Source organism: Leucopleurus acutus (assembly GCF_964270905.1).
Source record: "Leucopleurus acutus genome assembly, chromosome: 6".
NCBI lineage: Eukaryota > Metazoa > Chordata > Mammalia > Artiodactyla > Delphinidae > Leucopleurus > Leucopleurus acutus.
In genome coordinates this window covers 111,589,964-111,614,907 of record NC_139149.1, presented here as the reverse complement: position 1 = coordinate 111,614,907, position 24,944 = coordinate 111,589,964, and the positions used below count along the sequence as shown (strand labels likewise).

The 24,944-nt window shown below is 53.1% G+C and overlaps 1 protein-coding gene across 1 annotated transcript in view; it reads right to left on the bottom strand.

The window, feature by feature from the left end:
- EFHD1 (EF-hand domain family member D1) overlaps nucleotides 1-20,173 on the bottom strand; it is a gene marked incomplete at both ends in the record, with an annotated part of 37,973 nt that extends 17,800 nt beyond the window's left edge. Inside the window, one exon of the mRNA XM_082841425.1 lies at nucleotides 19,881-20,173. Coding sequence (XP_082697551.1) covers nucleotides 19,881-20,173 — 293 coding nt within the window. The remainder of the gene's footprint in view (nucleotides 1-19,880) is intronic.
- Between the last annotated feature and the right edge of the window lie 4,771 nt (nucleotides 20,174-24,944).

The following is a 24,944-nucleotide window of genomic DNA, read 5'->3' as shown; positions in this document are numbered from 1 at the left end:
GCTTTATTGAGATATAATTTACATACCATAAAATTCACTCTTTTAAAATTGCACAACTCAGTGATTTTTAGCATATTTGCAAGGTTGTGCAGCCATCATCGCTATCTAACTCCTCAACATGTTCATCACCCCGAAAAGAAATCCATGCCCTGTAGCAGTCGTTCCCCATGCCCCTCTCCCCGGCCCATAGCAACTACCAGTTTGCTTTCTGTCTCTATGGTTTTGCCTACTCTGGACACTTGATATAAACGGCATCATACGATATGTGACCTCCTGTGTCTGGCTTCTTTCACTCAGCATAATGTTTTCAAAGTTCACCCAGCACATGTCAATCAGTACTTTATTCTTCTTATTCATTGCTGAATAATATTCTATTGTATAAATATACCATATTTTGTTTATCCATTCACCTGCTGACAGATGTTTGTGTTGTTTCCACTTATGGCTGTGATGAATAATGCTGCTATGAATACTCAGATACAAGTTTTTATGTGGACATCTGTTTTCATTCCCCTTGGGCATATAACCAAGAGTAGAATTGCTAGGTCATATGCTCATTGGCTTTTGAAACAGGGTTGTCAAGCTGGTCCAACAGAAAACTGTGATGACTGACCTGTTATCTCTACCAGAATCAGCAAGCCCCCTCTATTAGGCTTCTGGGGGGACGACAGGCAGGAGTAGAGGCCCATACAATTCAGCGGCTTGCCTGTTAGGTGTAGGGCCACCTAGGAAGAGTGCTGACTATCAGATTTGCTGGGGACACAAAGCTGTGACAGAATCTAGGCCCAAAGGGTCTCAGCAAGCTGGCGACGGCCAGAACTGGGCTCTGCGTGCGGGCATGACAGAGACGGGTATTAGCCAAGCACAAGGAAGACCTTTCTGGCAAAAACAGCTAACACAAGACCTGAGGTGAGAAGAGCTCTTACAAACAGGCCGGAGGGACGGTCTCTGTTACAGGGAGTCCTAGTCAAAGTAAACAGGCTTCTTTAGTGTGGAACTTTCCAGAGCCTTCCATATGGTCACGTGTCCGAAACTTACCAGAGGGAAACAGCACCCAGACTCATCAGACCACACAATCCTCTGTGTTCAGGGATTTTCCACTGGAGGAGGCACGTCTAAGCAATGGAGTGTTCCAAGGAAAACACTTTGGGAAGCGCTTCTCAGGCAATTCTACCTTAGGAAGGCAGCCCGTCGTTAAACGGCCCCTGTGTTCCCCTCCAGGCCGAGACTGTGAACGAATGTCCTCTGCCTGCTGCTCAGCGCACAGCGCGTGTTCCTGCGAAGTCTGCAGAGGAGACTGAAGCCACGAAGGGGGAGGAATTTAAGATGTGGATCCTTCCGAGCAAACGCAGAGGTGCGGGGTCTGAACGCAGAGAAGAAAGGAAGGAAAGTGAAGGGAGGACGAGAGCAGCTGAAGAGCTCAGGGGTAAAGAGAGGGGAGGGGGCCCCAGGAATGGGAGGTGAATTGGGGCAAGATAAGGAAAGGTCAGGGAACAAGGCAGGAATTCGTCCTCACCCAGCAGGGGCAGGAACACAGCTAGCTCAGCCTCCGCAGCACAACCGGCAGTCGAGATGGGGCCATGGCAGAGAGGGGCTCGGAGACCTTATCCCTGGCATTTCTCTGGGGTTCTAACTGAGAAGAGTCAAGAAGGGTTGGAAAACCTCTTTTAGGCCCTCAAGCCGGAAACATTCTCCAGGCCTAAGAAAGAGGACAAATATGTGAGAAAGGGCCTTGGCAAAGTCTGGGTGACAGGTTAAAGGAATTCCAATTTCTTTCAATAGGCAGGAAATTTTGGTTTGACCACTTTGGTGAGTAATGTGCCTGGGAGCAAAAGCACACCACCTCGGTGGGCAAATCCCAGACAGAAGAAAGGACCGGGGGACTTCCATGGTGGCGCAGTGGTTAAGAATCCGCCTGCCAACGCAGGGGACACGGGTTTGAGCCCTGGTCCAGGAAGATCCCACATGCCGTGGAGCAACTAAGCCTGTGCACCCCAACTACTGAGCCTGTGCTCTAGAGCCCGCGAGCCACAACTACTGAAGCCCGTGTGCCTAGATCTCATGCTCCGCAACAAGAGAAGCCACCGCCATAAGGCCACGCACTGCAACCAAGAGTAGCCCCTGGACTTCCCTGGTGGCGCAGTGGTTAAGAATCCGCCTGCCGATGCAGGGGACATGGGTTCGAGCCCTGGTCCGGGAAGATCCCACGTGCCGCGGAGCAGCTAAGCCCGTGTGCCACAGCTGCTGAGTCTGCGCTCTAGAGCCCACGAGCCACAACTACTGAGTCTGTGTGCCGCAACTGCTCAGGCCCGTGCACCTAGAGCCCGTGCTCCGCAACAGGAGAGGCCACCGCAATGAGAAGCCTGCGCACGGCAAGGAAGAGTAGCCCCTGCTTGCCGCAACTAGAGAAAGCCCACGCGCAGCAGCAAAGACCCAACGCAGCCAATCAATCAATCAATCAATAAATTTATTAAAAAAAAAAAAAGAGTAGCCCCCGCTCTCCTCAACTAGAGAAAGCCCGCTCGCAGCAACGAAGACCCAACGCAGCCAAAAATAAATAAATAAATTCTAAAAAGAAAAAAAAGAAAGAAAGGGCCAGGCGTCCTGCCGGGAGCACCAGTTTGGCACAGGAATAAAGCCAGTGTGTGGACTGAGAGGGGATGTCTCCAAGGCAAGAGGGGCAGGAAAGAAAGGGGTCACGAGTCAGCTGCTGCCTCGACTCCCAGGGACTCAGCAAAGACTGCGTCCCTTTGTTCCTGCCCGAAGCACCAGCCAAGCCCATAGTTAAGTCCTGGGAGGACCATAAATTGACCACATTAGTGGTGTCCTCGCCCCTCCCCACGGAACTGGGATTTGTAATCCAGAAGTGCATTTTTCCCTCTTTAAAGTGACCATCTCCGAGGGTTGGTCCACAGCCACTTCCTTCAGGGCCTGCATATGCCAGACAGGCAGGAAAAACCTCCCAGGTCCCCCTCATCAACTTCCTGTTTCATCTGCTCCTCTCAAAGCATCCGACTACCACATGCGTTCCGCGCACACGACGGGATTCAAAGCCCCTAATAACTACAACTAGCCTGCTTTGCGGTTCACAGCACATCGTCTCATACACTAACCCTTTCATCTTTATGACAGTCCTATGAAGAATTCATAATGGCCGCCTGTTTACTGTTTATTGAGTGCTCGCTAAGTGCCCGGCGCTGTGCTAAAGCACCTGATTTAGTTCAGCAGTGCTGTGAGGTGGTCACGAGTCACCCCATGTGACAGGTCGTGAAAGCTGAGGGGTGCAGTGAAGTCAACTGCTGTGGATCAGAACTAACCTGGGGCTTTCAGGCGGGTGCCTGGCTTCACGTGGGAACAGGCGAGGCAGGAATGACCATGAACTAAGCTTATACCATGTGCCCCTTAACTCAGTGGGGAGCCAGGGGATGGATAGAGTGCACACACTGTGTCCCAACAAACAGACCGCTAGTTAACTGTACGATTCACACATTTTACAATTTATATCTGATGACTTTGGCAGAAGTAACAGGAGTCACGTTGCTGAGTCCCATACGTGTGTAGATTCTGATTCTGGTCTCGGAGTGTGGTATCGCCAGCTGCCCACATACGCAAAATTATTCATTTTTGCCCGAGAGAATACCGATGTCTCACAAACATTTGAAGAAACAGTCTCACCAACACAGCCCTTCAAATAGATTTGATCGACTTTAACCCTCCAACACTCCTTTAAGGAACGTCACACTGTCAGGCTGATGAAGAAACCAAGCCCACCTAGGTCAACCAACCGAAGGTCACTAGGCCCAGCGAGGTTAGCCCCGGTTATCGCCACTTGATGCCCACAGCCCACAGCCCGACCGCAGGGCTGGGCAACACCGCCACCAGATGTAGGTTTGATAGCAGGTCAGTCCTTACAGGATGCCAGCGTGGCCCCTCCAGTGACAGTTGACAGAGACAAGCCAGCCAAAGCTAAGGCAGAGAGGTGTCCTGGGGAAGCAAGGTGTTACATGGATAAAGGCCCTTCTGAAAGCTGTGGGACAACTTCAGCAACGCATTCCACCGTGGGCGCGCTTGAAGGAAGCCGGAGGTGAGGACCCCTCGCAGAGGCCCCCAAGGCTGGACCGGGCGCAAAGCACTCACCCTCAACCTGCTCAGAGCCCCTCTCCTCAAGTAACTGCAGTGTGAGGACCCCCTGAGACAAGGCCATCTGCAAACAGGTGACCTTACGCCAAACTTCTGGGCCCGTGGGAGAGATGAATGCAGTCGCATTTGTTTTCCTCATTCTGGAAACCTCCTCTGCTTCCAGTCCCTCCACGAAAATTCCATCACATTCCTTGCAGTTGGGAATCCAGCCCCATGGAAAGGGAGCAACACCTAGAAGAACCTGCCCAGGTCGGGCCCACCTGCACTGCTCAGCTGGCAGAGCCACCCACTAGGCTGGGACCAGGCCCCAGGGGAGTCGGGGGGGGAGCCCCAGACCTAGGCTCATCTGGGGCTCTCCTTCTCCCTACAAAGCCGGCCTAAGCTGCATCACTCTCCCCCTGTTTCAAACCATCAAAATATTTCCTCTCCCCGCCTCCCAGTACTTTATATCTTTCAAATGCTTGCAGGCTCACTGGGGCTCCCTTAAGCCCCTGGCTCCTCCCTCTACCAACATCTTAGCTCCCTGTACCAGTTTTTTTCTATAATTTAAATTTTAACCAAGATTTTTCTTATTAAAGGCAGTCCAGGATATTAAAAAAACAAGAAACCGCACTCATAACCCCGAGACCCCGCATCCTTGTTTGTTTCCTGGGGCTTCTTTCTAGCTCTCCTCTGGATTGGTGAGCTTTTTCCACGTCTTTGCTTTAAAATGTCCTCATTCCCTTCATCTTCCTAATCTCCAAGATCTGTTAGGGGGAGATTCCAGTTCCATCGGCACTGCACGTGGCCCCGCAGACACAGGCCTGGGTGCAAAGCCAGCCCTGCCATTCATTTGGGAGAGACGGGCTGCCGAGCCCACTGCAGGCTGACTCTAACTGAGCTGTCTGTGCCTTGCAGAGCCGTAGACGGGCCAACAGGAGATAACACGCCAGCACCGGCCCCCGGCACCCAGTAAGCAAGCAATGGGAGGGAGCTATATTTAAAAGTAGGACCTGTCTGCAGCTGTGAAGAGGAAGCAGACAACTTCCAGGGCTGTTGCTCTGATGAGCTGCCCACACCCACTGGCCTCAAACAGCCTCTACCACCTTTAGCGTTCTGGGGGAAACCCGAATCCACAAGCTGCTGTGGCCCCTACGGCTGAATTTCCAGGAAGCCCTTGATGAGTGACTCTCATCGCCCCGCCTGTCCTGTATGAGAGCATCACATCTGTCTTCCAAGGGCTCACTTGAAAAGGCTTCCCAACTCAACTGATTGGGGTCATCACTGGTCAGGGGAATGGGGTGGATTGAGGCAGGATGGGCTGAGATCCCTGAACACTGGGCCCACCACCCTGAGTGCCTATGACCTGGGAAAGCCCGTGGCCTGGCCAGAGGGGCCCAGGTGACCCTAAATCCTCACCCCACCGAAGGCCTGCCAGTAAGGAGACAGCAGCAAGGGCTCAGGGGCTGGTTTCCAATGTCCGCCCCGTGCTGGTCCATGAATGGCTTGCTCTCTCAGCTCCACTGTGCAGAGCCCCTGGGTTTTCTTGGTTTTCACCTGCCCAGAATAATCCTGCTATCAAGGAAGAAAGAAGCAGGGCAGCCTTTGTCTGCCTGAAACTCAGCCATCAGAAACTCCCCAGGGATCCCCAGGGGGTACGGGGGTTCTCAGGAGGATTGCCCCAGAAAATGCCTTACTCTTAGTGCTGGGGGGAACCGCCTGCACCCCAGAGACCCAGAACATGGGAACACGCCGGCTTGTCTCCAGAAAGGCCTTGTATGGGAAACATGCACTGCCTTTTCAGACAGGCTGGCTCTGGCAGCCACTCAAAGTGTGGTCCCCGGACCAGCAGCATCACGGTCATCCAGGATTATTCGAAAGGCAGAATTTCAGGTCCCCTCCCAGACCTGCTGAATCAGAACCTGCATTTTCACAAGATTCCCCGTGTGGCCCAGGCTCTTTCAAGTAGGAGAAGGGCACTGTGCCAGACTGTCCCCAGAGCAGGCAGCCCTTCCTGGGGCTTTCCTGCTTCTCCCGTGGGTGACCCTGGCTGTGCCCATCCAGATGAGCCTCAGGGCCCCCCGAGCCCATAGGACTGCCGTTCCTCCGCGCTTCGCTGCCTGCCCCTTCTCTGAGGTCCTGGTTTCCCGTCTTTTGTGAAGGTCCCCCTTAGCTGTCCAATTATCTGCCCTTTCTTTCCTCCCTCTCTCCCTCCCTTTCTCCCTCTCTTTCTCCCTCCCTCCCCTCCTCCCTCCCTCCCTCCCTTCCTTCTGATTTGCTGCAGACTGAGAAACCACATCTCCAAGTGTGTTACAACTACATGCAAAGTAAAAGAAAGCAGGGTGCGAGGAAGGGGGACCCTGAGGAATTAAGTACAAAGGCTTTTGAGCCCAGAGTCTGATTTCCAATCAGGCTGCTCCCAGCCGCCTTTGTGGGATGAACGCCTGGCTCTTCGAGTCACCTGGCTCACATCTACCTGGGGCCTCTCCAGAGCAGAAGAAAAGCACAAAGACCAGTCCCAGCGGGGAGGCAGATGTACAGACAGTTGAGCTGTGATAAGGCCGGAGCATGGGCAGAGCTGGCTCTAACAGGAGTGAGTGTGCAGAGCCCTGGGAGGGAGCCCCTGTCACCAGTGCAGTCCAGAGGTGCCGGGATGTCCCAGAAGGGGGGAGGGGGCCAGCTCCCACAAGGCATTCTGGGAGAGCTGTGTCTTCTTACGGGTAAGAGGGGCAACCCTCAAAGAGTGTGAAGCAGAGGGCTTCCCTGGTGGCGCAGTGGTTGAGAGTCCGCCTGCCGATGCAGGGGACACGGGTTCGTGCCCCGGTCCGGGAAGATCCCACATGCCGTGGAGCGGCTGGGCCCGTGAGCCATGGCCGCTGAGCCTGCACGTCCGGAGCCTGTGCTCCGCAACGGGAGAGGCCACAACAGGGAGAGGCCCGCGTACCGCAAAAACAAAAACAAAAACAAACAAACAAACAAAACGAGTGTGAAGCAGAGAAGTGACATCAGATGGCTGTCTCAGAAAGACCCCTCGGCTTGATGTGCAGGATGGTTTTAGGGGGGCAGTAGGGGGGGAGAGTGGAGTGAGCAGTGGGGGGCATGCGGCAGTCCTCACTGTGGAGAGATGCAGGGAGAGAGAAGGTGAGCTGGGAGTGGCCCTGGGGGCAGGTGAGCGCCAGCTTCACCTGTCCTGTGCACAGCCAGTGCTGCGGGGACTCACTCCTGGGAAATATCCTTCTTTTTCTGGTAAGAGGCCAACATCTTTACAGGCTGCAGGAGACCAGTTGGGTCTCCCCAACCACAGCCTCCTATAGTTCTGTACATGGTGTCTGGAAGTTCATAAAGAAAGGGAAGGTGGCAGGGCAGAGCTGAGGGGCCATCCCCACCCTTACAGAGCACCCACTGTGTGCTCAGCGCCCCGCAAGACAGCAGAGGGGAAGCAGAGTCAGGCAGCTGTTACCCAGGCTTTTGAGACGAGCAGGGAAATCCTCTTTGTCCCAAATGCCTGCAGTGGGAGTGCACTGCACCTGCCAGGGACTCCCACGCGGATTCAGAAGGAGAGAGAGCAGACGGTGCACCAAGCTCCCCCAGCCTCGCGCTCTCAGACTGGCTGCCGTAGCCCAGTAGTGGAAAAGACCTCAGACTGGGAGGTTTCAGCTCCACGCAAACTCTCCCACTGATGCCAGCAGCCCAATGTGGAAACAAAGCAAGCCAGGCCCCGTGACCACCCTCCAAAGGAACGTGCCAGTGGCAACCAGTTAACAGGCCGGGAGTGCTAAGTAGTTCAGCCACACTGAGGGCACAGATGCCAAGAGCCCACGAGTGACCAGGTAGAGAGGGACAACCTTGGAAAGCTTCTGACCTGGCAAATGCAGCAGGGAACAATTCGGTCTACTGGAGCCTTGCTGGGCTCCTCCTGAGGAAGGTGGAGGGCAGCAGGGGCTGGCAGTGAGCTCCTGGGGTCAGACTGCCCTGGTTCAAGGCCCCGGTGACATCCTGTGCTGTGTGTCCTTGGGCGAGTTACTCTCTGGGCTTGGTCCGGGTGCTGCCAAGATGGCAGGAAGACAGATAAACTCTCAGCTTATCCTTAAGCGCATGGGTAAGGGTTCACTTTTTTAGTTTTGGCTCATTAAGAGAAGGACCCTAATCCTGGGGCCTCCCCTTGGTCCTTTTGAAGTCGGGGCACCTTTGCTGGGTTTGGATGAGTACAGGCGGCTGGGGACTCACTTGGGAACAGGGAATGGAGCAAGTGGATCTGGGAATTTAGAGTTACCGGCTATCCATCCAGGAAGGAGGGGGAGAAGGGCATCCCAGGGGACGCCCGCCCTGAGCACACCCTGATGGAGGCGATGGGGAGGCCATAGGGCTCTTCTGATCAGGGGTGTCGAAATGAGCAAGGGTGGTTCTTTGCTGTGGTAATGGGGTGTCTCCCCTTGGCTCCCAACACCTCCTATAAAAGGCCTGATGGGCGGGAAACTGGGCCAGAGGTGCCTCTGGAAACCTAGTTTGCCTGGGAATCCCCAGGAGCCCTGTGGATCTCGGGGGACGGGTGCCCCCAAACAACCCGGGGTTTCCACCCCCAGACCCAGTCAGGCCTGGTGCAGCCCCGGTAGTGACCCACTCTCCCACGACTCCCAAGCCCAGGAGCCAGGGAGGGAAACGGCCGGGGGAGGCCCTGAGGGAGGGGGAGGTCAGGGCCTACAGGCCCAGTGGAAGTGGACTGTCGGGGGCACTCAGCCGTCCCTCCACATAGAAAGGAAAAGCACCTGGGCTGCCAGTCTCTGGGTCTTCAGAGCCTCCACCCACAGCTTCCCAGCCCCTTTCCAGTGTCCTTCCTCTGGGCTGGTACCACCTTAAATCCAGCAGCCCTGCTAGGGGCCTGGACCTGCAGCTCCCTCAGTGGAAAGAACCTGGGGCTGGAACTGGAGTGACCTAATTAAGGCTGTGACTGCACACCAAGTGGTCACGCGATCTTGGGGACAACCTGAGAAGGTGGTCACTTTCCTTTTTCCGCATCTCACTTACAGGCATGTGCCCTGTGTCACGCGGTTGGTGGCACTGCCGGAGGGGACTGCACAACCCCACCGAAGGCTCCTATTCCTGACAGCCCTGGGAGCTGGGAAGCTCCACTGGGGCCGTAATTAGGGCCTCAGGGCAGCTCCAGAAGCAAAGCTCAGGCCTCTCTACAGAGGTCAAGGATCCCCTGCCCTGCCTGTGGCCCTGGGTCCAGTCCTGGGGACTGAAGGAAGAAAGAAGTCAGCCACACTCAACCTTAAAGAGCGGACCCTGCTTTCCCAGGGCAAACACCTGGGAGGAGGGGGAGGGGAACCTCCTGAGAATCAACAATAATGGACAGACTGGAAATTGGGGGTTATGGGAGAGAGACTGTGGAGCGCCAACAGCCCAGCGAGAATGGGGTCGGGCTGGGGCAGCCAGCGAGAGAGAAGAATGCAGTAGCCAGCTGTGACCGGCCTTGAGGGTCGGCGTGAAGAGTCTGAACTTCGTCCCACGGTCCCCATCAGTAAAATGAGGGATGATGAAAGCACCATCTCACAGTGCTTACGATGTGTAAATGCCAAGAACGGTGCCTGCACACAGTAGGTGCTCTGTACGCAGTGGCTCTTAGCAGTGGCTGTGCTCAATAAAGTTGGCCCTTGTAGGAAAGGGTGGGGGGAGTATGAACCATTTAGGGAGGGGACAGAGACCCTGTCACTGAGGCCAAGATGGACAGAGCTGCACAGGATCAGGGGCCAGCACCTCTCCAAGGCTGAGACAGAGCTCACCATGTCCCTGAGGGCGCAGAGCTGAGCCTGTCAGCAGCCAGACCTTGTTGGTAGAGGGTTGATGGCCGGGAACCATGGTCCCAGGCACAGTGTTCAGTGAGAATTGCCAGGTGGGGCTGGGGGGCCCCGGGAGTTGCCTAATCCCAAGGCTAGGATCAACTACAGCCCTGGGGTCCCTTGCCATTCTGACCAGGAAGGGGCAGCAGGGCCGGCCTCAGGCATGTGACAGTTTATAAGTCCTGAACGACATCCTTCTACTTCCTGCAAACCTGATCTGAGCTGGCAGAGTGCTAAGGACATAGTGTCAGCCAGAGGCAGCCTTGTGTGGAGACAGACCACGCAGTCCTCGCCTCCAAAATCAAAGAATTTACCTTCATTCAGCAACACGGGGGCAGCTAGGCGGAGACTGAAAGAAAATAAAACCAGGCCTGGACACCCCCAACACACACACCTACCCACCCACGACTTGTACAAAGGCCTCCACACTGAGAGAAGGGCCATTAGCAGCAGAACATCAGGCAGGCACTGAAAGGAACGAGAGCCACCAGTGCAGGCGACGCGCACCAAAGATGGCGCTGGCCACATGCACTCCCGCCTCTCCACCTGGAGACCCTTCTAAAAGGAGAGGGAATCAGAGGCACTCGACTCATGATGATACAGGGAATAAGGGAGGTTGGAAGGGGAGCTAGGGAGAAGGGGGAGGGTCCAAAGACTTGAGATGAAGGACACCTGCTTTAGCCACGGGGCTCAAGGAGGCAGACACCCAAGGCCAAGGTCTCTGTGCACCCAAGTTAGTTTTCGTTTTCCTTTACATTTGGAGGGCTTTTGTTCTTTGTTTTTTGTTTTTGGCCTCACCACGCAGCTTGTGGGATCTTAGTTCCCAGACCAAGGATCAAACCCGTGCCCCCTGCAGTGGAAGCACAGAGTCCTAACCACTGGACCGCCAGGGAAGTCCCTAAGCCCTTCCTGACCACAGCCCGGCTCAAACACACCTTGGACCAACTCTCAGAGGAAGTAACACCAAGGCAGCCCTTCCAGGGTGCAGAGTGTCACCCAGGGATCCCAGCTGCAGGGCACCAGCTGCCCGGCCCTCTTAGGTGGCAGGAGAAGCAGATACATATGTTGCTCCTACTTAAGCAATAATCTTCCAGAAGCAACTCTGGGGTCCTAGAGCTCTGGGATCCCTCTGCCATCCACTTCTGCTTCTGCCTCTTCTTCCCCTGGGGGCTCCAGGTCTGTCCCAGCCAGTGAAGCCACAGGCCACTGACAGGGAGAAAGGCCGAGAAGTGAGGAAAGGGCTGAGCAAGACCACCGACGACTCACAGGGCTCAGGATTCAGAAGATTCCAAAGCAGTTGCCTAGAATAGGGGCCGGCAAACTATAGCCTGCGGGCAGATTCTGCTCACCAGGCCTTATCCCGACACAGCCGCCAGTTAGTTTAGGTTGCTTGATGGATCGTCTGCAGCGACTTTCGGTCACAGTGGCAGAGTTGAGCAGCGGCAACAGAGAACCTAGGGCCCACAAGGCCAAAACAGATGTACTACCTGGCCCTTTACGGACCAAGCTGGCCCAACCCTGGCCCAGAAGGAACTTTGACCGTCGTACAGCCTAACCCCCAGCCTTCCAAGAGCCTCCCAACCCTTCCTTGCTGCAAAACTCTCACTCCACGAAGACAGACCACACCTTCCAATGGAACTCCAGAGAAAGGGGCTTTCAACAGCTCCAACCATGAGAAAGTTCTTTCTTCTCTACGCTGAACCAAGGCCGTGGCTTCCTTTCACTGAACCCTCATTACCCACCTTCTGCCCCCTGAGGTCGAGCAGATCCCCACCAGACTTCACACTCTCAGCCCCCATCCTCTGGCTCCAGGAGCCTCGGCCCCAAGGCCTTTGATCCATCGAGGGCCTGAACCCCTTCCCAGTCCTGGCTGGCTGCTCCTCCCTGGCTTTGTCCAGAAAGACCATGACCCCCTGCCCCGAATGCAGCATCTTCACGGTGTCTGCTAGGCTACCCGGGGTTTCTTATACATGAGTGGTGGATGGCTTTTCCAGGATTTGCATCCTTCCCTGTCAAGCAGCATCATGTTAAATCCAGCCCATTGTTCAGAGTTCATAGAGCTTCTCGAGGGCAGAAACCCCTCCAGAGCAATCTGTATAATACCAGCACCTGGCATGTGCTTCACTGAATGAATGAAAAAACTGATGAATGAATGAAAAAACTGATGAATGAACACCTCACAGACAGCAGGTGAGGAAGAGGCTCATCCTTCTCATCATCATGGTATCCCAGGAGCAGACATTAGCAAATGTGCATGCAGCGCTGGCCACGGGAGCCCAGGGGCGGGAGCCCAGGGGCGGGAGCCCTGGGAAAGGGGTCACAGAAGGTCCGTGAGGCCTCGGAACCAAAGAAGGATTCAGTGCGGGACTTGGGTCTGCGTCTTGGCAGGCCACTGAGCACAGGTAGAGTTTCATCCTGCAGGATGGCACAGTCCACACTCCAACAACTCAGATATCCCTGTATGTAGGCCTTCCAAGGACCATCTAGCATTTAGGACCAGGGGAGCCCTTCAATCACCAACACTGAAGGGACACAGAAGCAGGGGGAGGCTGCAGAGTGTGAGCCTGCAGGAGTGCACCTGATACACAGATATTCATGAAGCAGGAAGCTAATAATAGCAAGCTGTGTAAAACCTAGCATGTGTGCTGGGATCCTACACGGAGTATCTCTTTCCCCAAGTCACGGACAGGCCTGGCGGCCACTAGCTCCAGAGCCTGAGACCTGATTCATTCGATACATCCTTAGAGATCACTGGTTCAGCCGCGCCGTGAAACCACACATGACGTAGCCCGTGTCCACCAAGCCCCCCAAATTCAATGGAAGATGGTATTTCTATTTACTAGTTAGTCTGGGGGGTGGGGAGGTATCACAGGGCTAAGAGTATAAATAAAGTTAGAGTCCCCTGGACCTTAACGCTTTGAAACTAGGCACTTAACTAATTTTGCAAGAGAGAAAGGAAAAAGGACTTTTTTTTTTTTTTTGCATTATGTAAGATTTTAATAAGTCACTCGAATTCTCACAAAATGTGATGCTCTGTAATAAGGAGGGTGGAGGAGGCTTCCCAGAGAAAGGAGGTAAGGAACAAGGAATGAGGAGAAAGGAAACTGTCTGCCAAGATAAAACTGCCAGAAACAGTGGCACCTGCTTCCAGCCACCCCGACATCACACTCTGGGCAAAGAAAACCAGTGCTTAAACCTCTCTAAGAAATAGTTCCCAGTTACAGTGTCTTTCTGCCGGAGACCAAGGCCCCAAAGAGAAGCCGGCCTGGGTTCTGGCTGACTGCCCGCCAGGAATTCAGACAAGCCCTGAGTTCTCCTGCCCCACCTTCAAGCAGAACAGTCAAAGGTGCAAACTCCAGTGCAGGTGAGGGAATTTCAACTCTAAGGTGGGTCACCGTGCACTAAAGACACAATCAGGAGAGTCAGAAGCCCTCGCCTTTCTCTAAGGGGGAAAAAAATCACTGAACTAACTTCCAGTTACTTCCATCCACCTTCCCCTGTGTATAAGGCAATTCGCTCAAAAGACACAGATAAAGATCCACCTCCCCAGTAAACCTCCTTAACGGGGCTCCCTTCACCCCTTTGGCAAATTCCCAGCCCTCCAAGTGCACACCCCTTCCTCCCTCCCTCAGAGAAAAGTCTAGGGAGGAGAAAAAGAAACCGGGGCTGGGGGAGATGAGAAATGAAGAGTTCCAGGGCAGCCCTGCCTTTTCGGGGTTCAGCAGTGATGGGGAGTCAAGTCCTGGCAGGGCATCCATGATGTCATCATTTCCGATTCTGATAAAAAGACAACTTTCCCACAGCCAAAGGCTCCTCTCCCCACCCTCTCTCTGGGGCATTGAAACACAAGCTTTTACTATGCTGCAAGAACATCACAGCTGCATTTTAAGATGCTGTATTTGGGTCCACCCTTAAGTGGCTGCCCTCATTACCTCCCTTTGAAAGGGGCCTCTGGATAAGCCCAAGGTAATTAAAATTTCCTGTCTAACCTTCACCGCTCCACCAGCTCGTATTACAGCCCTGGACACACACGGTGGAGTCAGTTTCTCTGGGGCCTTCTCACTCTTCGTTTAAAATCAGGCCACTATTCTCTTGGCCCAGCCTATCCAGTAACACTCTTGGAAACGGAGAGGGAACTTTCTCTGGTGACGCCTCTGGCTTCCCACACTCATTAGAAAATTCTCTCTCTTCTACAACACACCAGGCTCATTTGTAGCAGGTCCCAACAATACAAAGGCAAATAAATGACCCCCCCCCCCCCCGCTCCAAGAAGCTGATGTGTTCACAGGCTGGAAAGGATCCAGGGTTTTTTAAACCTTGAAAATGTAAGAGATCCCTAAGTGAAATACTTTTAAATAGGAAAATCAAACTGCAAAGATCAAAGCACGTTTTGCAGTGTCTGCATAAATCTATACAGCCCCGGGCAAAAAGAACAGGCGTACTTTGTTCTGGTCAAGTCAGGTTCTGAGTGAACTCTAAGGCGACATCAGAATCTGGATCTAGAAACAGATTAAAAGTGAAATTCTTGCTGAAAGTAAGTGCACTCCTGGCACAAGCTGGGGGCTTTCTATTGGTATTGTGTTTTGTAGTTAGATGGCAACTCCATTTGAAATAGGGTTAGGCTTTGAGAAGACTGATCCCCCTTCTGTTGAGGGTAGGAATCATTCTGGCTTTGGTTACATCTCAGACCTCCTACATCACCTGAACAATCTAAAGTGGTTGAGATTCTGACATGTCATGATAAACATAGACAGAGCACCTCTGCCCAGGGGCAGTAATGGGTTGAAGAGGGTCCCCCCACCCCAAAAATTCACAGCCATCTAGAACTTCAGAATGTGACCTATTTGGAAATAGGATCTTTGCAGATATAATAAATTGAATTAAAATGTCATTCTGTGGAATTCCCTGGCGGTCTGGTGGGCAGGACTCAGCATTTTCACTGCCGTGGCCCAGGTTCGATCCCTGGTCAGGGAGCTAAGATCCTGAGATCCTGCAAGCCACGCAGCATGGCCAAAAAAAAAAAAAAAAGAAGTCATACTGGATTAGGGTGGGCCCTAAATCCAAGGACTAGTGTCTTTACAAGAAGGCCATGTGAAGACACACACACACACAGGGAGAACAATCATGTGACTATCAAGACAGGGACTAGAGTGACGCGTTTGCAAGCCAGGGATGCCGAGAATTGCTGGCAACCATCAGAGGCTAGAAGAAGCATGGAAGGGTTCTTCCCTAGAGGCTTTGGAGCAAGCATGGCCCTTCTGACACCTTGACTTCAGAGTCCAGCCTCCAGAACGGTAAGAGAATACATCTCTCTTGTTTTAAACCACTAGCTTGTGCTCCTTGTTACAGCAGCCCTAGGACACTCATCCACTCACCCAGAAGCAGAACGAGTAAGTCCCCTCAACAGAGCCCTGGGGGCAGTCCCAGGGGGACCAATTACCCACCAAGCGGCCACATCCCCACTCCACAGCTCAAGCTGCAGGTGAAATCAGCTTTAAAGGAGAAACCAGACATTGCAAAGTGTTTGTAAATTATTTAACAAAAAGGACAACATACAATTTGCACATCCACCAAAATTATGGCTGTGAAAATTAGTGCCTGAAACTTACTGGTCTCACCACGCACGGGCCAAGCATTGAGCTAACTGCTTCATATACATGAATTTATTTAATCCCCACAATAAACTCACAAGGCAGGTACTTTTCTATCCCCACTTGACATAAGGGGAAACCGAGGCACAGAGCTTTTCAGTAGTAACCTTCCCAAAGTAACCTTCCAAGTAGCAAGTGGTAGAGTTGGGGTCTGAACCCAGGAAGCCTGGGTCCAAGTTCATGCTCTTAACAGACTCACACACTGCTTCTGCAATGGATAGAATGTGGAAAGCATGAAAAACAAGTTGAGATTTTTCACATGATTTTTTTAAATTTATGCATAAAAAACAAAGAAAAAAGAAAAAGACACATTTCAGTTGGGGGCAGATGTGTGGCAACGAGCAGCTGCTGACCGGACAGGGTGAGGGCAGAGTGACACACCCACAGGGCAGGGAGACGAGTCGGGGAGGGGTGGGCATGCCCAGGGCTTCTCCAGGAAGAAGAGGCACCACAAAGGGATCCGCTTGCCCAGCCCTCAGAGAGTGGCCAAAGCGTGCTCAGAAAAGTTTCGATGCAAGAGTGTGCGTGGGGAGAGGGATGTGAGCAAAAATTAGGTTTTCAAGAGGACCTACCCAGATGTAGTTTTGGTTTTTTTTTTAAATTTTGTTTAAGTCATGCCGTATTTTTTAAAAGTCAAGTAGGACAGCAGGAAGAGGAAAATATGAAAGAGGGCCAGCAGAAAAGCTGGGCTGGGCTGTGAGCAAAGCTGGGACCTCATCAGCTCATCAGCTGCAGAGGGCCAGCTACAGGACAGGTGGTACTGCCAGGTCAACGGGTGGCAAATCCCCAAATGCCAAGCCCCACAGCAGCCTTCCCGGTAGGAGGGGGCCCACAGCCTACCGCAGCCTGGGCAAGGGCAGTGGGTGCAGGCAGCCCCCAGGGCTGGCGAGATCGGCAGAGAGGATCCTGGAGCCAGCTGGCCGCCTGGAGGGAGCTCAGGGTAGCAGGACGGCAGAGAGACCAGGGGGTGGCAGGGGGGCTGGTCTGACTTAGCGACCATAGGGGGCCCTCCATGAGATGAGATGAGATGAGAGTCACCGCCACGTGCCAGGCAACAAGGATGGATGAGGACTGAAAGCAGAGCTGTGTCAGAGATGCCCAAGTGACAAAATCTCCCGGACTGGGGAGTCCCTGACCCTGGTGGGGTGGGGAGAGCAAAGTTTCAGCTGCCCCCCAGGTGAGGAAACTGGGTGGAAGCACCTGAGGGGAACCCCATCGGGCTCAGCTGGAGGAGGCTGAGTCTGGAAGCTCAGGGGGGGACCGGGTGTGGGTAGCATGGCAGCCTGAAGGCTCGGCAGGGCGGGAAGGGTTCTAAACATGGACATGGGGCCTGGAGCCAAGGGAGGGGGGTACAGCCTTCAGCAAAAGGCCCCTGTTCCACGTCACATGCTGACTTGGCACTGGCCACCCCCTCCTCTCACTCAGTTCTCACCAAACCCTTGAAAGAAAGGGTTGCCCCCGTTTTACAGATGGAAAGACAGAAGTGGTTAAGCAACTTGCCCTTGATCACAGCTAATGACCCTGGAATGAGCGGGCTATAGCCCCACCTTCCTCAAACTCATGATGGATAATTGGGTCTCTTTTTTTTTTTTTTTTGGCTGCATTGTATAGCATGTGGGACCTTAGTTCCCTGACCACGGATGGAACCTGTGTCCCCTGCAGTGGAAGCGTAGCATCTCAACCACTGGCCCACCAGGGAAGTCCCAAGATAATTGGGTCTTGATACTGGGTTTGGGGGGGGGGGCCTTTCCAAACCACTGTTGGGGGAAATATCACTCCCCGAGTGGCCCCTGCCCCTGGCAGCCACAGCAGCTACCTGCCCCTCATGGGAAGGTGGTACTCCTACCAGCAAGAAACTAAGGCTTCGAGGGACCATGTAGCCTGCCCAGGGTCACAGGTCCTAGGCCCTGTCTGACCCTACGCCTGTGAGGCTCCTCCTGCCACACTGGTGTCTCCAGCCACCACTTGGCCGACTGTAACTGGATCAGTCTTGCCTCCCCTGCCTTCTAGGACATGGGGGGAAATCCCCAGGAAGGATTCTTTGCAATTACTCATGCCTCAGATGCCACTGCCTGATGACCGGAGCTGCCAGTCCTGCCTCAGGACACTGGAGGCTGAAGGCCTCAGTCTGCCCACAGTCAGGTCCGGGATGGAGCTGTGAAGGTCCTTCACATTGAGCAGCACAGATCCCCCCTCCTCAGCAAGAGCCCCACTGCCAGTCCCCCTGCTAGTCTCTGTAGTAAAGCTACAAAAGACACACACACAGTAAGGTCTTTGCTGTGGTTACTCTTCCCACTGGACTTGCTGGAGCTACTGTGGCCACACTGCCACCACCAGGGATAAGCCACCTGAGAATGGGGACAACACAGAGAGGAAGCTGGCTTAAGAAAAAGAAATTAAGCTCTGATGGCATCATTTGAGCTCCCTGATCCAGCCATACCTGACACCAGTCCTTTTTTAGTTTTATGAACCCATTAATCCCTTTTTTGTTTATGCCAATTTTGGTTGCAAGTGACAGAAAACCCAACCTAGACTTGTGACTGACACAGTAGCTCTGGAGGAAGAAGTCTCGTGCTCAGGCTGGGCTGCCAGCTCTGTGGGACCCCAGACCACACACTGCCTTCCCTTTAGCTTGACCCTCTTCCGGTATCTGTTTCCTCGCCAACGCCACCCTGCTTGGTCTCCCAAGGCCCTCTGATTGTGTGGACTCCCTTTATTACTCTTAGGCAGCCAACAAACAAACATCCTTTCAACGATTGTTCTGCAGAAAAAAATAATAGTAATAAAAATAAATGAAAGAAATCTGAATCACCCCAAAGTGATTGGAAGAAGAAGGTCTCCAAGATGCCCTCTCTGAAGCCAGCTGGACTGGGAGGAAGTGCTGGGACCTGGGAGCAGCCAGAGGGGGAGCAGTATGCCAGGAAAGGCATAACCCCAAATAAATCAAAGGGGCTGTGACGCACCATTCACTTTTCTGTCTCTGCCCCAGTGCATTCTTTTGCTTCAACTCAGCCTTCCTTAATGGCCCAAATTATACCTATCGGGTGTTAACACCAGAGATCAGTGCCTGGAAGCCAGAGACGCGGAAATCAGGGTGTCAGGGAAGCGGAGAAGATGCGGAGGCTCCGGGTACCAGCCTCTGCTGACCTCCGCGCAGGGGCTGGGGCTGGACAACAGCCCAGCCTCAGGAAGGGGCCCAGGCTCCCGCCACACAGCGCCGGCCAGAGCGCCTTTAAATAGAACCTCCACGCGGGAGGACAAACACATTCCAAGCGCATTTTAAACCGCCCTAAGCATGACCTGGCCGGCGGCCTCCGCTCCCCCAGGCATTTTTCCGGTCTTGGCCCAATTCTGGAACTAATATTAATAGCTCAGTTAGGAGCTTACGGTGTGCAAAATACTTTATGGCCTTAAAAGGCAGGGACGATTACTTCCCCCACTCTCTAGATGAAGAAACTGAGGCCCAGGGAGCTGGCAAGCTCCAAGGCTGACTACCGGGGGTCTCTCTACGCTGCCTCCACCGCCCGATGGGGCTGACACGGCAGGACCGGAATGAGCCCCCGCCGGACCAGCTGCCACCTGCCTTGTCCGGTTCCGGAAGGGCGCCTCCTGCCCAAGAGGCAAGAAGGGGGACAACAGCCAAGGCGACGCTCCCAAGAGGCTCCCTGAACGTGCTCGCTCCAGGAACGTACTGATCTTTCGTGAAGAGTTTAACAAACTCCCAGTTCTCAGGCTCTGTTGGTACATCCAACCCCGCGCGGCAGCCAAGGATAAGTTTCCTCCTTTGTTTTAAAAGATAAAGGACAACGAGGCTAATTTCTCCCTCGGGAGATAAAGTTAAAGTTGGCAGGTGAGGCGCGGCGCGTCTCCGTTTCCTAGAAGTTGCGCCCTGGGCAAATCTCGGAGCGGGCCCGCAGAGGGGGCGGGACCCGCCGTCCGGACCCGGGAGCCCCGGACTCGGGCTCGGCTGCCCGAGGGGAGCTTCTGACCTCGGTCACGGAGAACGGCGGCTCCTGCTCTCGGTGTCCCAGCCCCGCTGGATCCCCCGCACCGCGCCGGGATCGGTCGGGGCGCACTGGATCTGGGGGGCGTGGGGTTAAATGCTAAAGACACTCCTGGAATCCCTGCACTATCCCATCCTGTGCCCCCCCCCCCCACAAGCGGGGCCCGGGACTCCCAGCCAGAAAGACCAACCCCCCGCCACCTCCCCCTCCCTCCCGGGCTCAGGGTCCCCGGGGGCGCACGGCGCAGGACGCGGCGGAGAGCTTACAGTTTGAACATGCTCTCCAGGTCCTTGATAAGACGGCGGCTGAACTCCGGGAACTCGGAGTAGGGATGGAAGACCTTGCAGCGGCGGGGTCGCGCCGCGCCCTCGTTGATGACCAGCCGTCGGTTCAGCTGCGCGCTCAGCTCGGCGTCGGCTCTGGTGGTGGGCGCCCAGGCGGATGGCTGCGGCTGGGGCTCGGGGACTGGGGCGGCTCGGGGCGCAGGCTGGAGCCCGCCGTCCACCTCCTCCCAGTGCAGTCGCTGCTGCAGTTTGCTCGCCAGCTTCTCGCTGGCCATGGCCGCGGTGGATCCGGGGACGCGGGGAGTGGGCTGACAGCGCGTTGCTCGCCGACTCGCGACTCTGCGACACTTCGCCAAGACGGCGGGGACCCGGAGGTTGGGTGGAACCGTGGGCGGGGGCGGGGGAGGGCGGCGGGCGGGGCGGAGCCGCGGCTTTAAGGAGGCGCTGGGGCTCGGGGACCGCCCGCCCGGCCAGAGGCCACAGGTGTCGGCGCGTCCCGGGGACGTCGACCCGCTCTCCACTACCCGGGGCTCCAAGACCGGGAGCTGAGCGCCTCCCGGGACGAGGAGTGGACCCTCGGATCAACTCTGACTTTGCCGCCCGCTCCCAGGGAGCCCAGGGACCTTGTGGTCCCCGAGGGAACGGCACCGGGAAAAGTTTCAGTACCGTCTGGCGGTTCCTTTCTCGTCCCCCAGAAGTGCCCAGACTGGAGCCGCTCGCGGCGGGGGACAGACTGGGGGTGGGGGGAGCCAAGCGCCTCCGGATGACACCTACGCGTCCCCAAGGCTGCGGGTGGCACCCAGTGGTCGCAAAGGGCTGGGTGAGGGAGGCGCCCGCAGGGAGCGCGGGGAAGGGGAAGCTGAATTTCACTCACTGAAAAGAAATGTTTCCAAAACATACGAAAAACAAATAAGCAAACCGAAAAAAGAACAATCAAGGGAGACAAACTCGTGGCTCTCCTGGTGGTAAGACACCAGCGCCACTTCGGGGGCTCTGGCTTTTTCTGTTAAGCACAAGAAAGAAAAGAAAAAGAAGCTTGAAAATAAAGAAATAAATCAGCCTTTTTAGCAAGAGGGTAAAAACAAGTACAGTCGTCACTGCCCTAAGGATGGCTGTTACGTCAGCCAAGCCTTGAGAAGAATCTTGTAAACACTGATCCGCCCCTACTGGGACGCACTCTGTTCTGACTGCCTCAGGGACTGCTGACCCAGGGCAGGTCTGCGTCACCTGGCTGTGGGTGCCTGAAACCCAGGACCAGCCCTTGGCATGCAGGCATGTAGGGCCTGCAGAGGTCCTGCCAGGGGTTCTGAGCATGTGTAGAGGCCTAGTGGAAAAAAAAAATAATATATATATATATTTTTTTAATTAGGGAAAATATTATGTTTTTAAATAAAGTGATCAAATAGAATCTTTTTAACATCGCTACTAAACAGTTTTATTCGGTTTTATAAATGGCCCTTTTTACATCAGATTTAATGCTTGAAATGGCAACTGATGGACCCCTTCAAATACACCACAGGACGCGACCCTTCCTGACCTGGTGATGGTGACTAGATTTGCTTTTTTTGTCATTTGTGAGCACTTTATGTGACATTCTTTCACACACATACACCAAAAAAAGAGATTTAAAATTCTTAACACTCTACATCAACAAGAAACTTTACATGAATAGGTATTAAAAAATGTCAGCAACCGTTTTGCATGCTAAAATTGACCACAGTTCACATTAAATTGAAAGACTCTAATAGCTCTTCCTTTTCTTTCATTTATGATTCAAGCATAATGTTGAAAATTCTCATGTTCATGAGAATGGATTTTGAATGCAATTCGACTTTTTCATTTAAGTGCCTCCAAATGAGAAAGAGCTTTTTTAAAAAAAAAAAAAAACAGCTTTATTGAGATACAATTGATATACAAAAAACTGCACAGATTTAATGTACACAATTTGATGCACTTGGACATGTGCAAACACCCATGATACTATCACCACAATCAAGGTAATAAACATTTCCATCACCTCCAAAGGTTTCCTTGTGTCCCTTTGGTTTTTGTTTTGGCGATTTTTTTGATGAGAACACTGCACATAAGGTTTACCCTCTTAACAAATTTTCAAGGACACAAAACCATATTGTTAACCACAGGCTCTATGTTGCACAGTGGATCTCTAAGGAAGCACTTTGGAGTAACATACATGTGGAATACGAGCTATCCCCCAGGCGCCACTCAAAAGGCACATCACCTACAAGGGGCAGAGTTTGCGGGCTGTGCCCACCAGGCATCCCCAAGCCTTTCTGCCCTGAGGTAAGAGTGGAGGAGGGAATGCCTCCTAACCCCTGGCACCAAAGCAGCAGGTACTCAGAACGCTCACCAGGCCACACCTGGCCACCCCTAGGGAGAAAATTTCAGTATCTCACTAGTGACCCAAAGTGAGGTACAGTCACGCCAAGACTGGAAACCCTGCTTCCCATCTCCCTTTTTCCAGTGTTCAGCTGGGTGCCTGACAAAGAGCTCAAAACAAGATTACTGAATGATGGGCCAAGATCAGTACTACTGTGCAAATATGACCCATGTTTTATAAAATACATTTCTGTGTGTAGAAAAAAAAACTAAAGGGAAAGAGACTAAATCATTAACAGTTGTAAATGCTAGGAGTCAAACCATTTTCATCAACTATTTTAGTTCTCAGTTCCCTGACTTTTCTACAATGACTATGTAAAACTATTATACCAGAAAACAAATGTTATTGCTTGCAATGGTGAAGTATGAGAGGATGGATATTTTAGCTGTAGAGCAGGTGAAAGTATTGGGTTGGCCACAAAGTTCGCTCAGGCTTCTCCATAAGATGGTACAGAAAATCCGAACGAACTTTTTGGCCAACCCAATATTTTTGCCTGTGTCATCCCATGAGCACGTTTATTTCACTAACATTCCTCTGGGATGGCTATAGGAGCTTTTGCATTTCATAGGGAAAATCAAACGTGTTTTACCTGCAAGACTTCTTTTTCAGTTCTCTATTGCTGTGTAACAAACCATCCCCAAACCTATGGCCCAAACGACAAATCTACTTTGCTTGTGAATCTGCAACTTGGGCAGACACTCTCTTCTCTGATCCACTTGGCGTAGGCAAGGGCAGCTCTGAGGCTGGAGTCGAGAACCATCTGGAGATTCATTCCCTCCCAGGTACGGGATTAATGCTGGCAGATGCTTGGCCCTTGCTTGGAGCTGTTGGCTAGAACACCTACACGTGGCCTCTTGATATGGCATGTGCTTCCTCACAGCATGGTCACTGGGTTCCTAGGGTGGGCTTGCAAAGAGGGAGAGTCAGGTAGAAGCCGTATCACCTTTTATGAAGTAGGCTCAGACATCCCTTAGCTCAACTTTACTGGTCAGAGCAGTCGTGAAGGGGAGAGAACACAATTCTCCACCTCTCAGTGGAGGAGTGACAACGTCATCGAAGAATAGCGTGTGAGATGGGATGTGTACCATTGTGGCCATCTTTGGAAAATACAGTTTGCCAGTCCTCCCTCTGAAAATCCCTAAAGGCTTGAGTCTATTGTGGTTCTGTGGCATCCAGACAAGAACAGGTATGTCCTTCAGCCTGGATGTGTTGGCACAATTCTCTGGGCCCTCCAGAAGTGCGGACCTGCAAGTCGCAAAGAAGTCGGAATGAAATGAAGTCCAGAAAGGGAAAAGCCCTTCCAAGAGGGCAGAAACCTGGGGCTGCGGCCTTCTCTGGAGGCATTCAGTCTTATCTTCACATTATCAACTTCTTTAATGAGGCAAAACCTCAGGGCTTTGATATGTTTTAGAGGAAATGGTTTTGTCCTTTAAAAATGAGGTAAACGTTAGTGCCAGGTGCTCTTTCTAAGTCTCTTCACGCCCTAGCTCGCTGAATTGAGAATATTCTAAAATTAGAGAGTGGAGGCAGAATCAAGGTGGCGGTGTGGGAAGACGTGGAGTTAGCGTCTCCCCACAACTACGGCACCTGCCGGCCGCTGTTAGGGGACTCTGACGCCCAAGGAGATGGAAGAAACCCCACAGTGCACTGGTAGGGGTAGGATGTAGAGGGACTGAGGCGGGAGGAGAAGTGGAGGCCAGACAGGATCGGCATCCCTGAGGCTGGGGAGATCAGCAGGTGGGAGGGGGCCTCCGGGAGGGCAATTGCCCCGCCCACTCGAGCCCAGAAAGCCTGCTGGGCTCCCAGGTGAGGTCCCCTGCCTTCTGAGACCAGGGCTGGGGGGCATGCCTGGGCCCCTTCTGTTCCTTGAGCCTAAGCCCCACCCCCCCAGGCCCCCAGGGCCTTTTCAAGCCCTGTGGGTCCTGAGCATTGGCCCCACCCACCACCCAAACCTCACCCTTGCTTAGGCCCCGCCCTCCACAGCCAAGGCCTTTTCCTCCTCCTTTTTTTTTCTTTTTTTTTTTTCCCTTTTTTTTTTTCCCTTCCTCTTCTTCTTTACTATTGTGGTACTGTTGCACCTTCTGGTTGTTGATTCAGCTATATTTTTATTTTTATATTCTTCCTAACATACCTGTTAGTTTCCTAGTCTAATTTCATTTTTTACTTTGTTATTTTGTTGTTGTTGTTGTTGTTTTGCTGCCCCAGGCAGCTTGCAGGATCTTGGTTCACGAACCCAGGGTCAGGCCGAAGCTCCTGCGGTGGGAGCTCTGAGTCCAAACCACTGGACTAACAGAGAACCTCAGACCCCAGGGAGTATTCACTGGAGTGAGGTCTCACGGAGGTCCTCATCTCAGCACCAATACCCAGCTCTACCCAGTAGCCTACAAACCCCAGTGTGGGAAGCCTCAGGCCAAATAACCAATAAGACAGGAACACAATCTCACTCATAAAAAAATAAATAAAAAATGAGACGGCAAAAAAATATGTCACAGATGAGGGAGCAACGTAAACACCGACAAGACCAAATAAGTGAAGAGGAAATAGGCAATCTACCTGAAAAAGAATCCAGAGTAATGATAGTAAAGATGATCCAGAATCTCGGAAATAGAATGGAGGCACGGATTGAGAAAATATAAGAAACGTTTAAC